Source organism: Gadus morhua, chromosome 21, assembly GCF_902167405.1.
Source record: "Gadus morhua chromosome 21, gadMor3.0, whole genome shotgun sequence".
Classification (NCBI taxonomy): domain Eukaryota; kingdom Metazoa; phylum Chordata; class Actinopteri; order Gadiformes; family Gadidae; genus Gadus; species Gadus morhua.
In genome coordinates, this window is record NC_044068.1 from 7,210,038 (window position 1) to 7,227,537 (window position 17,500).

Here is a 17,500-nt window from a genome sequence, read left to right on the forward strand (position 1 = left end):
TCCAGGATGACGGGGAAAGATAGGGAAAGCAAGAACAGTACAAAGAGCCTTCGGTCGGTTGGGTAGTTGGCACACGTCCCCCCCTGACCCTCCCACCCCCAGCCCCTTGCTGCCCAAGCCCCCCCCCCCCCCCCTGACCCTCCCACCCCCAGCCCCTTGCTGCCCAAGCCCCCCCCCCCCCCGACCTGGCTCCCTGACAGACGCTGTTCATTTAGCACTTGAGTGGCGACCGTGGAGCTTGTCTGCTGCATTCCCAGGGGAGCTCACTGGCATTCTTACCGCGTCGAGTTAAGCCACTTTATGGACCCCACACCGTGACCTGGGCCCCATCTGGCCGCGGTCCAGTCCCCCCCTTTTGTTCGTATGATGGAGAGCTGTACTTGTAGGAAAACTAATGGAGAACAGAACCTAAAAAAATAATTCCCTCGAAGCGACGGTCAAATGTTAACGGCGAGGCAGTCGGGTTAGGTATTTGCCTCCCAGCCAATAGGTGCTTGGTTTAAGTCCCAAAGTCTGAAGTCTACCTATTTTGTATCCAGGAGCAATATGTATCCAACTCCGAGCTAACCCTTCCTGCCATTTGTCTGAATTCCCTGTCACTCTGAATAAAAGTGTTGCTAAATGACTAAATAGTAAATCCAGTGCGTTTCCACGCTGAACGGTCTACATGCCGGCTGAACCAGGCTTACCGTAGCTTGCCCATGTTCCATTATGGCATCCCCATCCCTTGCACTGCTTCCAGGGTATTTAGGGTTTGTGAGTGCGTATCCAACGGCTTCTAAACCAAGCAGGCCTAAGCATGAGCGCTTTGAAACAGCCAAATACAACGGCGATAATCAGTCAACGATTCTAAAATCAATTCGCCTGAGCCCTTTGCAAAGCAATTAAGATAAGCCCCCCGTCCCCCTTCACTGTCCACATCCAAACGCACCCCTCCCTCCTTACAGTATGAGAGCAGTGACCTGAAAAGGCTACTCAGGGCAGTGTGTGTGTGTGTGTGTGTGTGTGTGTGTGTGTGTGTGTGTGTGTGTGTGTGTGTGTGTGTGTGTGTGTGTGTGTGTGTGTGTGTGTGTGTGTGTGTGTGTGTGTGTGTGTGTGTGTGTTTCACGTGTGTTAAGCATCCCAATTAAGAACGCAGGGGGGATAACGGCAAACGTTGATCCTTCATCCTTATTTAAAAGAAAAGACATATGTTGTCATAATCGTGCAAGCGGAGAACCACAACATGGCAGGCTTTGCCACTTTTCTGCGCTGCCATAATCAATAATCAGCGACATTGAGCAACAAAGATGAAGAAGCAATCAAATGTGTTTACCTTCACATTAATATAGCACTTTGAATGAGTTGGTGTTTGCTTTAGGTTTCATCGTAAAGACACAGGATAACAAGAATCTTTGTAATGACCTGTTTGTGACAGTTAAATGCCCGTTTAGACAAGAAAAGTTTTAGAGAGCCTCTGACGCATTAAACTACGAGACGACAACTTGGCAACTGTGCCTCTGTGCCATTATATCCATAAGCAGGGAGTTAATTGAGATCCACAGGTAATGGAAAGCCTGCTATGCAGTGTAGTGTAATGAGTGTGTGGACTAACCGTTCAGCCCATTGGGGATGCTCCTATGATGGTTAGCGGCGGACAAGTCATCCATGGACCTCCTCATAGTGTTGCCTACTTTAGTGCCCTCAGGGCCGGGCTTGTGCGCGTCGCTGTGGATGTGGTTGTTGTTTTGGTGGTGGTGCTGGTGGTCGGGGCTGCCAGCACTACCGGTACTACTGGACGTGCTGCTGCCGTCCCCGACGTCCCGGACGGTACCAGTGCCACCGTTGAGGTTGGTCAAACTGGACTGACTGTCTATGGAGCTCCGTGACCCGGCTCCGTTCCTCTCCTCGTCCAGCATGAGGATGATCTCCTTCAGCTCGCCGTTTTCCCGCGCCACGCTGTCCTGGTTGACCTCCAGCTCCTTCAGCTTCATCATGTAGTTGCCGACCTCCTTCCACATGTTGGTGGCCGTGTAGCGGCCGAACCGCTGCCACTCGCGGGACAGTTTCTTGCCCTTCTGCCGGTCGTCGTCCAGGAAGCAGCAGAGCTCCCGCAGCTCGTGGTTGTCGTCCTGTAGCTTTTGGTTGATCTCCTTCAAGCTCCGGATCTCATGAAGGTGCACCTGCAGACGCCTGTTGATGTCCTTCATCAAGTTCCCCTGCTCGATCATCAGGTTCATCTTCTCGCCGTCCACCCGTCGCAGTCTCCGGACCAGGTCTTCTTTGCCGCTCCGCAGGAGCTCCTCGTCCGTCACGTTGCTCAGGAGGTCATCCCGGTGTCCCTCGAAGGACTTTTTAGCCATGCTGATTCTCACCACGTCAAACTATTCTGATTTTCAGTTCAGTTTAAAAAAAAAGTGAGCGTCCCAAACGAGCGAAACTCGACTGAACCAAGTTGTGGGAGTTTACACTGGATTCGTTTTATTAGGGCCAACATGGACGTGTATAAACACAGCCGAAACATGCACTCAGAGTCGGTCGACACGAAATATTGCAGAGAAAACGAACGTATTATTTTCCTATACTTCCACTAAAGTACCCCCCTATGAATGAGACGCAGTCGTTCACCGGTGGCTCAGGTCAGGGTCCCCGTCGCTGGGCTTCTGTCAGCTGCATGTTTCCCTCTCTTTGCGTTGCGTGTGTGGAGCGTTCCTCCATCCGTCCATCCAAAGTGGGAAATCCCAATGCTAGTTAAGGAGAGAAGCGTACGGAGCTAAATCCATAAAAAAAAAGAAGCTAAAAACAAACACTTTCGCAGGACGACGCTCATTCGCTGAGCGCAGGACGTAAACCTCCGAGAGAGCGTTCTGTGCGGTGTTGGTGGGTGGTGGTGGAGGAGGAGGCGTGAGTCGATGAGGTGGTGGCGGTGGTGGTGCGGCCAATGAGGGATTCTCCAACCATGGCTTCTCATACGCTCTTCTCAGAAATAGAGTCGGAGGAAACCATTGGCTAGGATGTTTGCCAAGAGGTTCAATCAAAGTAAGACGTCAGTAGTAATGTGACGTGGTCATACGCTTCTGTAGAACAGTACCAAAGCTTCCTCAGGAATGATAATAGGCGACTGAAACAGACCACAGCACCATGTAAAGCAACAATTATAATGGGGCTAATTAGGACAGCTGAATCAGTAAGCCTAATGAATCTATGGGCAGACTTTAAACGAATAGGTACAACTAAATAATACATTTTTTACATTGAAATATTACACAACTGTTTATATTCAGTAGGATGATACTGATAGGCCTACATCAATGATATTTCCTCAGGAAATATTGTGAACACTAAATTGTTATTGTGTGATGACCTAAATAAACTTCTACTATAATGTACATACTTCACTTAAAGCATAATGTAATGTAGACATGCTTGTAGGCTTTATTCTGAAGCAGGGAATGTTTCATTTGGCTTTAAAACAGTTAAAGACGGTTATTCAAAAACCAACAAAAGACAGGCTACATGAGTCTGGCTTAACAGGTGCCTGTGACACTTCTCTCAGAGTCATAGCGTACCCATGTGGTAAGATATGGTATTTACTATTTTCCAGCTATTGCAAGGAGCAATGAGGAGAGAATATGGTCGCATCGTGCTGCATACTGCCCAACTAAGCGCCACTTATACTTCGAATATTAAATCAGCATTGCCTAAAACGGAATTACATTATTATTATTATTATTACACATTTTCTGTGGTAGGTCTACCCTCGTTGTACCCTTACCGCAAAACACAAAACATATTGATGCATCAAAAATGCCATACTTTTTCCCATTATAACCCTTGTTAAATTGTTGGCTCTATTTGGGCAACAGAGTTTAAATCCTTGAAGAGTCAAAGTTGCAATGAATAAAAAAAAAATCTCATGAATATTGCTTTATTAATCATTGAACAAATGAACCATCTCTTTGTCAGAAGCATTGCAATAACAATGTGCACGCTAATTATGATTGCATATTTGTATTTTCAACCGATATATATTACAAGGAAACTGATTGTGTTATAATTACAATCAGGCCGGTCAGCCAATCAAATCGTCAGAGATTATTATTATTATTATTATTATTATTTATTTTATTCACTCAAACCCGCCACCTTTTGGGCTGAGAGTCATACGCCCAGGCCACTGCGCTCCCATGCTTCCCCTACTGATCCCTGTGTTTAATGTTGCAAACTACCCCACTCTTGGGCCTCAGGGTTCCAGTGTCCAGGATGTCAAAGGACTGTCCTGGTACCAGGCTGAAATCAAACCTCTGAAGCAGCTTGGCCATCACCACCTTAGCCTCCATCTGGAATCACATCATACACATGCTCAGTTTGAGTTTCTGGATTTTTTTTTTCCCGGAGATAGCATGTTTGGTGTGTCTACCTGTGTCACCCACCTGCGCAAACTTCTGTCCCAGACAGGAGCGTGCTCCAAGAGCGAAGGGGAAGTAACAGTAGTAAGGCCTACAGGAAGATGGCTGCAGTGAATACGCAACACTCTCTTTCATACTTAAAGACTGTCAAGTGAAATTAATGTAGAAAGTCAGCAGTTCACATTGAAGATGACCCCGATGCTTAACACATTGAAAAGACCGGCTGCTTACTTTGTTGCGTCTGGATGAAACCGGTCTGGATCGAACGTCAGTGGGTCCTTGAAGAATTTATCCATCCGCCCATTAACATAGGTGTCAAACTGTAAATACATGACAATCAGTTCAACGTTATTACTGTGAAGTCCTTTCACAGACACTTTTATCCAAAGTGACTTAGATAGAATTCTTAGGGTTTAGGGCATCTTTTCTCAAAGTCAATGGCAGTATAGACTGCGGACGATGGGGTTTCAAACACAAAACCTTTCCGCTGGGAGGCAAACACCCTGACCAACCACTCAGCTAACTTTTCCATTATGCTTGTTAGGTTTCAGAGCACTGCATGACTTGACGGCTTGATAGCTCTAGCAGCAAAGCACTAACCATTTGTATAGTTCCTCCAGGTATGTCATAACCAGCGATGGTAATGTCTGATGACACCTCACGAGACAATCCCGGAGCACTGGGGTACAACCTCAGCGTCTCCTTCAGTACCTGGAAGAATACTCATCATTTACAGAACCCTACAGACCTCTAAATCAACCTTGTGCTTAAATGGGAGACTAATACGTTGAAGTGGAAAAATTATATGTTCACAACGTAAAGAAACATCAAGATTCTTTGTTTTTATTTTGTTGTATTTACTCTTTCCAATTTCCACATACAGATTTGAAGCTGCGTCGCTACTAACGTGTGGTCAAGAAAGGTGTATAATGGGCCTTCAGATTGATTATGGGATGTACCTGTCCGAGGTAGGTCAGCTCTCCCAAATCATCATAGCTAATCTCCTGCTTCATTCCAAGGACAGAATCCACCTCTTTCTGCGCTCTGGTGAACATAACAGGTTACAGGAAAGTCTCCCGTCCATCTCCACATTCAATTATTAAACCCAACAGTTGGCTGCTTATTAGTCCTTGTGCGGCCTCTTACTTTTCCATGACGTCAGGGTTCCTTGCTAGTTCGGTGATGCAGAACGCCAGCTGACTGGCTGTTGTTTCCTGCCCTGAAAGTGAAAATATCTTATGTTTACAACTGGGAGCAGAAAAATAAGTTCAGTATAACCTGTGAACCTAATATGCACACTGGTTATAACTGTCTATAGAACAGAAAATGAAATGTATTTTCTGGCTCACCCGCGATGAGAAACGTCACAAAGTTGTCCAACATTAAGTCCTCATCCTCTTTGGTGATCTCCTCTTCTGCAATATAAAACGTAGACTATCCAATTATCTATCAATCAATATTCTTCAAGGACTTTGCCTTCTTGTGCTTCATATTGTCTTCACATATTTAGTCTTTCTATATAGCTAAGAGAAAAAACAAACGTAAACCTTAATTTCTGTATCTGCATGTGAATTTGGTTGGGATTATCTCTGAATTGGTAGATGTCACCACTTGTAACAGCCTCTTGCCTCTTGTTACAGATACTAGGAACTGTAGTATAACAAGGGCGGTATTACAGTTTTGTAATATTGTATTGGTATCGCAACCTTGTCCAGCTGATTTGATGATCTGAGTGAGGATGTCTTTGGGTACATCTTCGCCATTTTGGACGGCAGTTCTCCGTTTGGAGATCCAGTCTTCTCCTGTGGTCCGCAGAAACTGGCACGCCTCCCTCACCTCCTTGATGAAAGGTCGGTTTTTTTGCTTGTACTGAAAGAGTTGGATATCCACATTTCAATCATATAAGAAAAACCTGATAATCAATTGCCATTTTATAACTAACACAGTTGCCTTTTAATGACCCTTCGTGCTTACACTTTGATAACACCTGTCACAAAGCTAGTGTTCAAATCTAAAATATAACTTCCACACATATAACAGGGATCCAAGGCCTCTACTTGCAGATGACCCTCACACTCTGAGTGCTGCAACACAATATCTTCTTGCTTCCAGCTGCTGAACATAGGCCCCGTGTTACATACTTCTGAAATCCTTATAATTCGTAGTACCTGAAAGAATAAATCTCGGAGATTGGCGACCATGCCTTTCAGACAAGTCTCAATGGCTTTGAGGAAGGGCGAGTCGTTGTTGACGAGGTCTAAATCCATTCCAAAGGCCACCTGCATGTTAGCAAAAAAAAACAGTAATTAAACGTTGAGAATGTTTGGGAGGAAAAGCGTTGCTTAGCAATTGTTCTTTGAGCAGTGGAAAGTGTAACACCACCGATATATAGTTAGTGAACTGTCACACAGGTATTGTTCGTTGGTAGTACCTTGGTGATGACATCTAGGGTCACACGGCTAAGCAACTGGTGCATCTTTGCTTCTTTTTTGCTGTCTGCTAACTTTGTGAGTTCATCCATGAGGTTTTCTGCCCTCTCGTTGAAGGTCCCCATCAGACCCCGGAGGTACCTGGAAGTGATACGAGAATCCGGCTGTGTCAGGAGATTGTTGTCGTATGAACTCTGCGCATATCCAGAGCACATCCGAATGCATCGAATACGTTTATTCAGTCTATTAGACTTGAGAGGAGTTTGCATTTATGTGTTTGATGCTATTATTGTGCTTGATTACATTTAACTCCATCTTCCTTTGACTCACAGAGTGCTGAAGGCCGGGTCCATGATCCTTCGTTGTTTATACCACTGCTCGTGGTTAGTAGCGGAAACCAAGCCACTCCCAAGGAACCTTGTGATACATGAATCGTGACAATTACATTAACACCAGTTGATGGAGAATAAAAATATATATATACAGTATATATATACATAAAATAGGCAAGCAATTTGAATCAAACAATATTAAGACCACATAATGTCATTATAAAATTGCATTAATGCACAGCATACGTTGTGTTTGTATGATGTTTCCATTAACCTACCTCACTCCAAAAAGATTAAAGAGCCGTGCGTACAAAAGTTTATCTTTTGGGTACTTAGGGGACATCAAGATCTCCTAAAATCAGAGTTCAAGTTTTTTTTTTACCTCTGTATCCTGTTGTAAGCAACGCTTTCTTATTGAACTGAGTTGTGCACACACACGGGGGATTCACACTCTGGTATTTTACCTTAGTAGCCTCCGGACAAGTCACACCAATAATAACCATATGAAGGCTATTTATCCTATACACTGGCCCGTACATTTCTGACCTGAAAAAAACCCAAATTTGATTGATAAATAGAATACGATAAGTAAGCGTATTTTATGAGAAAGCATGATATAAGCAAGATGTATGTACAAAGGTCAAATCGCCTATTGTAACTCGCCTAGGCTGTTACAAGTGGTGACATCTATCAATTCAGAGATAATCCCACCGCCCAAATAGATCTAAGAATATTAACTCTTCCTTATGCCTACCACTGCAGGAATTTGTCGTGGAGATTTCTCCCACTTCGTGTTTCCTCTATCATGGTTGGTGCATGCCCGAAGAGAAAACTGCAATAATCAAAGTAATGTGGTTAATCTTGTTTTACTAAACGAGTAGGCCTACACGAAAATAATTGGAGCGCTCTTACCTGTCTCTCGGTGGCCCAGGGATATGATCATATTTCAAGTGAATGTATTTAACATATAAACAATATCCAAGGAACGCTGATGCAATCAGAAGGAGTATACACAATATCGCAAAACCGAACCAGTATGAGAACAGGTAAAATGCACCCATTATAACAAATGTTTTACTGGTTTTACTGAAGTGAGAAAACTCTTCCTGACTGCTCGCTATGGAGGAGGTCTCTCCAAGTTCCACAGGTCACTTCCTATATTATCGTTCGCTCACCTTTACCTTTATATTGAATATTAACTTCTATTCAATCACTGTTCAATGCCAAAACATGCACAGTAGGCCTGTACTATACTGTCATGTACCATTAGAATCCATAGCCAGATTCCAACTTCAATAAATTGTGCTCTTGGATGTGTTTTGAGAAATGAATAATAGGCAAGTAAAACAGCGCACTTTAAAACAACAATAAAATTGGGGCTAATTAGGATTAATCATTAAAATCAATAGACATATAACACAAAGTAATGAAATAAAGTAATACATATTTTAGATCCATATACTACACAACTGTTTTGTATATGCATTGAGCCATATATATTCTACTATATACATCTAATGCTATTGTGAATAATTAATTATTATTGTGAATAATTAACTATTATTGTGTAATGACCCCTAAAACGACTTATAACATAATTTAGCTATACTTTACTTACAGTATAACAACTTTATTCTCACAGGAAATCTTTTATTTGGCTTTCAAACAGTAAAACACAATTATTATTTATTGTAAATAAAGACAGGCTACATGAGTGAAAGGCTTCACACAGGTACTTATGACATTTCTGTCAGAGTGACAGCGTATCCATGTGGTCCGAATATGCCACGGCGCAATGAGGAGAATGTTGTGGATAAGATGGGTACATTTTTTTATAGTAGGCTATAGTAAACAATTCAATATGATTGGCGATGATTTACACATTAAAACCTTGATACATTGTAGTATTGTAGTGTAGCACAAGCTGGAACATGAACCCATAGGTGGATATATATGGGTATAAAAGCCCAAATGCATTTTTTTTATTTTGTCAATTTTTTATTCGCTGCGCTTTTGAAATGACATTAAAAACAGGCAGATCTTCAGGCATCTCCTGCCTATACAGAGGTCCTCTTTCAGGAGTTAAATCAACGTCGCGTAGCTATGACGTCCTCTTTACCCGCTTTGAGACAGGAGATTTAGGTGTGTTTTCTACCTCCGGGTCCAATCTGTTCAATATCTTTAACATCCTATCTAAAATATTACCAGTAACTTAATTTTTACACTCGACAATAACGTTATGTTTGACTATCTGTTTTATTGCAGCATTTTAGGTCCGCCATCCATCGATAATACACAATGGCCGAGGAAGGGTGAGCGTCCCCATACTTGATACCATTACACGAGTAATGCATTGAGGACAGAAACAGCATTGCTGAATATCTTGGTCTAATATGTATTATGGAGCTTAGCCCGTTTGGGAAATGCTACTATACATTACCTATACGTTTATCCAACACATCGCAAACAGCGAAGGATGTATACGGCAACGCTTTACTAGAATGTGCCCAATGCTAATTACATTAAGTTAGCACAAACTTGCAAGCTCTCCAGCACTAAATGATGATTTACTTTTCTTTTGTCGGATACCCCTTCACCTATTTTATGAGTGAGAACCCTAATCTGATGCGCTGGAGACTGGTCAGTGCCATGGACCCATGCGTTCGCAATAATAGTTTGCCTTATTTTAAAGTTCCTTTCCCTGTTGTGTCCTCAGCGTCGCCGCTGGAGGTGTGATGGATGTGAACACCGCTCTCCCCGAAGTGCTCAAGACCGCACTCATCCACGATGGTCTCGCCCGCGGAATCCGTGAGGCAGCAAAGGCTCTGGACAAGTAAGACAACGAGGACCATCTTGCGCTCCCCCCCCCCCACCTCTACTGAATTTGCCTGTAGAAGACGTTTTCATTTTTGCCTCACCGGAGTGAACGTTGTTGGTGCCAACTGCACACCGCCTGACTCTTGTGTTCTATCTTTAGGCGCCAGGCCCATCTGTGTGTCCTCGCGGCCAACTGTGACGAGGCCATGTACGTCAAGCTGGTGGAAGCCCTCTGCGCCGAGCATCAGATCAACCTCATCAAGGTACGGAACCTAAACCAAGGGTCCTCTTAATGCAACTATAATCTGCATGATGCAGTCAATGTGACTCCTGGCCTGGGTCATTGTTGATATTACTAACAAAGAAATGGCATGTTTTGCGTGTGATAACTAAGCATTTTGTTGAATTATAGAATATGTGAAGTGAGATTTAACATTGCCATGTCAACTTGGGGAAGAGTGCTCGACTAATGGACTGCTGTGTCTGTGATGATGATCTGGCTCCCTCTACTGACTAATATGAGGACATTGCCACTGTTACCCAATTCCATGTCTGAGATGCAGCTATGCCTGTCAGCGCTGGTGTGTGTCACCTGTTGCTGATTCTCTGAACAGCCCCGCGTGCCATCTCCTAACTCTCCACTTTCGTTCAGGTTGACGATAACAAGAAGCTCGGGGAGTGGGTCGGTCTCTGCAAGATCGACCGTGAGGGCAAACCCCGCAAGGTGGTGGGCTGCAGCTGTGTCGTGATCAAGGTATGGAGGGCCCCGGTGAACCGTGTACATTAGCGTCAAGGCGTTTGGATTAGTGCTGAAACTAGCATTGATGGACAGAAAGCTAATGAGGGATGTGGCGGTCATTGGGCTACTTTCAACATCGCCTTTCTGTCGATTAGTGAGTATCATTCAAACCCATGACGCGGCTAGTATGACATTGTATGCAAGTATAAAGTTGTTTGCCCCATTTGGTCTACTTGGATACAAACCATATCCTGCTTGGAAAGGTAATTACGGCTATAGAAAGGTAGAGGATGCATATATTGGGCAAAGGCAACTAACTACTATAAATGACCTATTGTATCCATCACAAACGGCGGAGGAAGAATATGGCAAGGCTTTACCTCGATGTGTATTACCACAAGTTAAACTGACAAGTTCTCCAGCACTAAATGATGATTTGCTTTTCTTTTGTCGGATACCCCTTCACCTATTTTATGAGTGAGAATCCTAATCTGAAGTGCTGGAGACTTGTGCAATCGACACGTGCGATCACGTTAATGAAGTATGACTAGAGGATGCATATACTGTGGCCATGAGAGTGTAAACAAAGCAGTGTGCCAGACAGTTCAGGTGCTGTGCAATGCCTCATCAATACTGGCCAGATCAAGACTTCCAGCAAACGAGCCCCCCTGTCGCTTTGGTTTGTGGGGTTTCTAAGACTGGCTATAAACATGGTTTATTGATGCGTGTTTATAGACTGTTCAGTAGTGGGAATTGAGTGATTCTGTATCTAATGGGAAAATTATTTCTCAACAGGATTACGGCAAGGAGTCTCAAGCGAAGGATGTGATCGAGGAATACTTCAAATCCAAGAAATAAGAAGTGAAATAAAAGGATGAAACTGATCTGTCTTGTGGTGGTTTTAATACTCGTCCTTGTGTGAAGATGCTGGTTTAGGGCAGTAGAGGAATTGTGGCTTTAAACGCATGGGTGCTCATTCATATTAAATAGTCAAATTTAAGGTGTGGCAAAATACATTTAAGTTTTCTTCTCAATCTCATGCATTTGCGTAATTGAAGCTTTTGGCTATCTTGTCTTGTCAGCAATAGATGAGACAATCAGAACTGGATGTCAGCATTTTGTGTAGTGGGGAGGTAATCCTTAAGTGGGCTGTATGCTAGATATTTCATTCAACTCAATGTGGGTGCAGCAGCTCTAACAGATTTATGCAATCAGTTGGCATAAACTTAAAAATGGATAAATTCTTAACCAGGCACCTACCAGTCCTTAACCACTGGGCTACAGCCATGAAATATGTAGCTTTAATAAGTACATTAAATGCTGCTCCTGAGCAGACTGTCGAGGCACCTTATTGTCGATATGCCCACAGGTAGACACTAGGGATTAGACGCTTTTAAAATTTCCATATTTAGTTCATCCAAATTAATTGTTTTTTTAAATGAGACTTTATCTCCGTCTACATTGGTAATGTCTCACTGTGACCAGACCGATTGCTTTACTGGTCTAGCTCAGTCTGCTGGGCTTTGTGTTCGGGGCTTGCTATTGGTCCATCCTCCCCCACCCCCCGTTGACTGTTTAAAATCTGACAGCACAGCTCAAAGGCAAGCAGATTGCTGACCCAATTGCTAGGGTCTTACAGTTTTTTCTTGCTCTACTTAATTAGACTGGACTTGTGGTTACATTTTCAATGCAATATATGTATTTAAGAGGATAAGTAATGAAAGAAAAGGCACATTTTGTTTGGGGTACTTTTATATCTACATATTAGGTCTGGAAAAAAGGAAATATTCACTCAAACACGTTTATAAGGCACAACACATCACATTCTCCTTTTCAAAAAAAACATACAAAAAATCCAGATCCCCTAAAAGAAACATTTTCCTTTCATTGACAAGAACTGCTGCCCACAGAAGGTTACTGATAATTTACAAGTTTCTGCTACGGACTTCATTGTAATTCGAATGACCAAACAGAAAGTTAATTGCAGTATATAATAGCTCGTTTTCACATGCAGCTGTTTGTCCCAACCCGGCATGATTCAAACCAACCCTCTGCTCAGCTCCTAAATGGGAGTTCCTCATGAATGGACACACTTTCATGGGTTTGGCCGCTCAGGCCTGGGTTCTGCAGAACTCAATCATCAAGAGGCCCACGGGTAAACGAAATCGGACGACGAGCATCGAGAGTACTGACGAGTATCGAAGTTGGGAGCTGGGAAGATCCTTCTTGCTTGAGTGGTGTTGCTACTTCACAACTGTCAGTCCTCAGCATCATCAGGACGAGGGGTGTGTGTGTGGGGGGGGGGGGGGGGGGGGGGGGGTCCAGTCCTGTCTTGACCCCACTGTCCTTAAGTTTTTTTTTTTCCTTCACCTCTCTTCTTAAGACCAGAGTATGTAAATACAAACATAAAAAAAAAAAAAGGAAATCACAAAAAAAGTCGCAGTGTATGGTGTGTTGTCTTTTTTCTTAAATATGTATACAGAACGAGGCTCTTTGAGGTCTGTCGGCGACCACCTCTGACGACATTGAATATGTCCGTATTGCTTTTGGTATCTGTTACAGATACTCAAATTCCAGTGCTTGATGCAAAGCCAGCAGGTCCGAGTGACTAGATATCCTCCAGAAAGGCATGTTATGCTGCAGAGTGAACACAGAAACACACCATGAGATGGACACAAATCAACATGAAGACATTGGTATGCATTATTTTATAGCACTGACACACACCACCACCCCAAAACTCATGCAAGCTACACTACTGGTTCGTAGTCGCTTGCATTGCAAAAGCACTGCAAACCAAATCCATGCAGTCCACGATTCCTTGCGCCCAGAACTATGCCCAAACCAAGGAAGAACATGTGCTTAATTCCTCCTTTCTAAGTAAACGCTTCAAAATATGTTGATTGCTTAGCCGCAGTGAACCCTTGCCCGTTTGTCTCCCACACCACAGAGGACAGTTAGCCTACCACCAGGACAGAACAAACCAAGAGAATCCCCAGTACAAGTCCCAACTTTCCTGCATTATATTACTGTCAGTCAAATGGAAGGGAAACCACGGGGGACATTTATGAATCCAGAATTTAGGGTATATTAAAGAGATTGTTCAAAAGCTTTTTCCACTGTGTACACTTTGTCCACCTGGTCAAATGTCGATCATTATGAATGGGGTTTCATGTAAGGCAACACATATGAATCATATTTTACATTTATTCCCCATTAAAGCCAAGTGATGCGTGTGGTGCAGGTGATAATGCTTTGGATTTCCCGGATCGACGAAAACGTACGACATTGATAAAGCCTCACAATCTCTAGAATGCACTACAGTATTCTGGTAAAGAAGTCTACTTTTATTGTTATAAAGAAAAGTAGCGCACCAAGCAACAACACAAATCAAACCAAACCAAGGAGTAGAACAGAAATCAGAAGTCCCAGCTCAAATCCACCACAGCAAAGAAAGGCATGACTTGGTCCAATCAGAGCGCACGCAGCGTGGAATAGGGCGGGTTCACGGTGTGATGGCGGGTCCATTACCTTTTTGGCTGCCTGCTCCTCTTCCACACCATCCCCAATAACAACATACACTACTTTCCTGCCAAACCTTTGCATTATGCGCTCAAAGCAACTCTCTTTTCCTGCGAAAAAACAAAATAAACAAGGGGGGAGGAAGGAAGGAGGGGGAGATGGTCAGAAGGGGACGTCCGGAGAGAGGGAGGTTGTGTTTACCTGGCTGGCCGCATGCTCTTCATCTCTCCCATCGCCAACCACAACATATGTAACGTTAGTGCCAAAGCGGGACACTATACGCTCAAAACAGCTCTCTTTTCCTGGAGACAAACACATGGCTTCAACAAGTGTCCTTTGACGCAGTGATGGAGATGAACAGATAATACATTTGGAAATATCAAAATGGGAATTTTTGCGGCGTCACACGAGTTTGCCAGCGTCCTGACACCGCATGCTCCATGAGTCCGGAACCTTAAACGATCGGATGGTTGATGGATGAGTTTTAATCGGGACTGAGATGTTTGGCCGAGTTATGGATTTTGTTTCAGCCGTTGGAGGAGTAATACAATGTGGACACCTATTTCTTCTCCTGAGCATTTCACATTCTCTCTTTATGAAGTGCTTTTTATCCTGATACTTCAGAGTAATGGAGGTTTACCTGCCAGCCTCGTACCTGGGTTTTAAACCTGCAGGCCTGCAAGATTTCACTTTGGAGGGCCAGTATTACACAAGTTATGTTGCAAAAGCTATTCAAGCTAGACCCGGTACAAGTCTTGTCCCACCATATCGAGGAACCAAATGAAATAGCTTTGGATGTAATATCAGCATCTATTAGCTCCTAATATACGCATTAGCCGGCCCGACAACAGTTGTAATGGATGTCTTTGTGTGTGTCAATGTGTGTTTGTGTGCGAGTCTAAAGGGTTAGGGACACATAGTAAGTGTGTAAGTGTATATGTGTCTGTGTTGGCTCAAAAAATTGCCCTGAAATAGATACTATTTCTTTTATACGACTTTATATTCGGGTGTGAACTAAAAGCAGCACTTTGTTTAATTACAAGATTTACTATGATGCAGAATTTACAGTGTTAGGTAACCTCTGAGAAACACTTGGTGCAGCTGCCTGATGGTAATAAATGTGTTTGGCGCATGCGTGTGTGAGCTTCTGTGTGTATGAATGTGTGTGTGTTTGTGTGTGTGTGTGTGTCTGTGTGCGTGTGTGCGGGTGAGCGAGTGAGTGAGTGTGTGTGTGTGTGTGTGTGTGTGTGTGTGTGTGTGTGTGTGTGTGTGTGTGTGTGTGTGTGTGTGTGTGCACGCGCGCGCGTTGAAACATACCTATTTTGGTTGCGCTGTAAATGTTCTCGATGGGGAAAGCCGAGCCCAGACTGTACAGGAGAACCTTAGCCAGCGCCGGTATGAGTTGGGTGGTCGTCACCAACACATTCACACAGTTACTCCTGTAGTGACGACACACACACACACACACACACACACACACACACACACACACACACACACACACACACACACACACACACACACACACACACACACACACACAAACAGAAAATCTGGTCAATGCATGGTTTTCTATTGCTCCTATTACTGCTTTTCTATTACTACTAGTACTGTAATATACAGGTTGGCGGGTCAATGTACAGACAGACATACAGGGCATGAAGAGTGTTTGTGTGTGTGTGTGTGTGTGTGTGTGTGTGTGTGTGTGTGTGTGTGTGTGTGTGTGTGTGTGTGTGTGTGTGTGTGTGTGTGTGTGTGTGTGTGTGTGTGTATGGTGTCTATGTGTGTGTGTGTGTGTGTGTGTGTGTGTGTGTGTGGTGTGGTGTCTATGTATGTGTGTGTGTGAGGTGTCTATGTATGGGTGTGTGTGTGTGCGTGCGTGCGTGCACGTGTGTATGCGTGTGCGTGTGTGTGCGTGCGTCTGTGTGGGTAGCGGGCGGGGGGACCTGGAGCTGATGATGGACAAGGACTTGAGTGCGTGGGTGAGCCAGGAGTCGGTCAGAGCCTCCACCTCGGCCCTGAGCTGCAGCCAGGCGTCTCTCTTAGCCGGGCCCAGCAGCCCTGGAACCACAACCACCACAACCCGGTCAGCCCGGGGCTCGCGGAGCACGGATCACACCCCGACGGGCGACAGCATCACTGCCGCCCCACGCTCTGCGGCCTACGCTCCGACCGCGACGCGTTCTGAAGCCCCCCTTCTAAAAAATAACACGTCCTTAAGAGAGGCCGCGTTGCAACATTTTTAAGGTAATTTAATTTTTATAAAAAAAACGCGAAAATACAAACTAAAACGGATATAACACTCCCTTTCCGATGCGTCGCCAATCCCCCCCCTCCCCCCCACGCATACTCCCATCATACTCCCATCATACTCCCATCGGCTCTGCGGCCCAGGAAAGGCCCCGCCCCCCGTCTCATCCGATTGGCTTACCCCCTACATTGTTTTTGTACGTGCTATACAACTCTTTGACCCGTCGGTAGCGGAAGGCCAGCTTCCTCATCCAGTCCACCCCGCCGCGGACCCCAGTAGCAAGGCACAGGTTGGCGCTGGTCGCAGCTGCATGGAAGCCATCAGTTGCAAAACTGTAAGTACTGTCAATAATAATAATAATGATATGTTTTATTTGAAACATCTGCTCCGTTAGAACACAAAAACAACAACAACATATTCATCACATTGCTGATCAATTATTGGTTATTTAGTTTATGCTATGAACAGTTACGGGGTAAAATTGCTAATGGTTAACGCTGAATGTTTATAATGACTATGAAGTAAAAATATAAGTTATGATTTACTGCATACATACATCATTTATTTATATTTAACCAAGGGATTTAATAAATAAAAAAATCACTGCTTACAATTTAACAAATGCTAATGTGCTAGGCCTATTCAAATAGGTTATTCATTATGAAACAACAAGAGGCTCGAACTCACCTCAAATCCTGGCCATTGTCGTCTGATGATACATCATCAATATGTACCTGATCACACTCCTGTACACACACACAGACGGACACACACTCCATATTAAGCCTTGCATGTATCCTGATGCCTCCCAGTTGCCATACAGTCCGTCTAATATGGGTGTATTATTGCGTTGGACCACCAGGGGGAGGTGTTAGCAAAGTCTGCCTCGTCTTACCTCGAGATCGTTGAAAAATAAGTGTGTGTCTGCCAAGTTGAAGATCATCTCCTCCATTCTCAGACCAAGCGTTACGGCCATCGGTGGGTCCTACCAGAGGAGGAAGAGATCATCATCATCATCATCA

General features: G+C 44.0%; 4 protein-coding genes and 3 non-coding genes across 10 annotated transcripts in view; 4 read left to right on the forward strand and 3 right to left on the reverse strand.

Moving 5' to 3' along the window:
* Window positions 1-2,935, reverse strand: part of ccdc85cb (coiled-coil domain containing 85C, b) — a 40,882-nt gene extending 37,947 nt beyond the window's left edge. For both annotated transcript variants that reach the window (XM_030344455.1, XM_030344454.1), the window contains exon 1: window positions 1,595-2,935. In XM_030344455.1, the coding sequence (XP_030200315.1) occupies window positions 1,595-2,342 (748 nt within the window). In that variant the 5' untranslated portion in view covers window positions 2,343-2,935. The remainder of the gene's footprint in view (window positions 1-1,594) is intronic.
* A 956-nt stretch (window positions 2,936-3,891) lies between these two features.
* LOC115533935 (cholesterol 24-hydroxylase) lies at window positions 3,892-8,296 on the reverse strand. Of its 3 annotated transcripts, XM_030344451.1 has the most exons (15): window positions 8,062-8,296; window positions 7,904-7,981; window positions 7,614-7,695; window positions 7,428-7,501; window positions 7,148-7,234; window positions 6,820-6,958; window positions 6,557-6,667; window positions 6,095-6,257; window positions 5,738-5,803; window positions 5,535-5,607; window positions 5,348-5,432; window positions 4,989-5,099; window positions 4,620-4,708; window positions 4,413-4,479; window positions 3,892-4,319 (listed from the first exon to the last, which is right to left on the reverse strand). In XM_030344451.1, exons 1-15 carry the CDS (start codon window positions 8,208-8,210, stop codon window positions 4,176-4,178), a joined length of 1,518 nt encoding a protein of 505 aa, XP_030200311.1. In that variant the 5' UTR covers window positions 8,211-8,296; the 3' UTR covers window positions 3,892-4,175. The 3 variants fall into 3 exon arrangements, with proteins under 3 accessions (XP_030200311.1, XP_030200313.1, XP_030200312.1); XM_030344453.1 differs by lacking the exons at window positions 7,428-7,501; window positions 8,062-8,296 and having other exon boundaries at window positions 3,893-4,319; XM_030344452.1 differs by lacking the exons at window positions 7,428-7,501; window positions 7,614-7,695; window positions 7,904-7,981 and having other exon boundaries at window positions 3,893-4,319; window positions 8,062-8,292.
* Window positions 8,297-9,185: 889 nt separating this feature from the next.
* rps12 (ribosomal protein S12) lies at window positions 9,186-11,589 on the forward strand. The gene is made up of 6 exons (XM_030344456.1): window positions 9,186-9,291; window positions 9,415-9,461; window positions 9,866-9,982; window positions 10,127-10,229; window positions 10,619-10,720; window positions 11,501-11,589. The coding sequence occupies exons 2-6, from the start codon at window positions 9,448-9,450 to the stop codon at window positions 11,561-11,563; spliced, it is 399 nt and encodes a 132-aa protein (XP_030200316.1). The 5' UTR covers window positions 9,186-9,291; window positions 9,415-9,447; the 3' UTR covers window positions 11,564-11,589.
* LOC115534946 (small nucleolar RNA SNORD101) lies at window positions 9,702-9,780 on the forward strand. Its single transcript, XR_003974403.1, has one exon. It is a non-coding gene; the product is annotated as a small nucleolar RNA SNORD101 (small nucleolar RNA).
* Window positions 10,445-10,528, forward strand: LOC115534953 (small nucleolar RNA SNORD100). The gene has a single exon (XR_003974409.1). It is a non-coding gene; the product is annotated as a small nucleolar RNA SNORD100 (small nucleolar RNA).
* Window positions 11,128-11,204, forward strand: LOC115534944 (small nucleolar RNA SNORD101). The gene has a single exon (XR_003974402.1). It is a non-coding gene; the product is annotated as a small nucleolar RNA SNORD101 (small nucleolar RNA).
* An 850-nt stretch (window positions 11,590-12,439) lies between the features above and the next one.
* eya4 (EYA transcriptional coactivator and phosphatase 4) overlaps window positions 12,440-17,500 on the reverse strand; it is a gene marked incomplete in the record, with an annotated part of 35,008 nt that continues 29,947 nt past the window's right edge. The window contains 7 exon segments of the mRNA XM_030344449.1: window positions 12,440-13,342; window positions 14,429-14,529; window positions 15,545-15,666; window positions 16,174-16,288; window positions 16,659-16,819; window positions 17,166-17,224; window positions 17,374-17,463. Of these exon segments, the coding sequence (XP_030200309.1) occupies window positions 13,262-13,342; window positions 14,429-14,529; window positions 15,545-15,666; window positions 16,174-16,288; window positions 16,659-16,819; window positions 17,166-17,224; window positions 17,374-17,463 (729 nt within the window).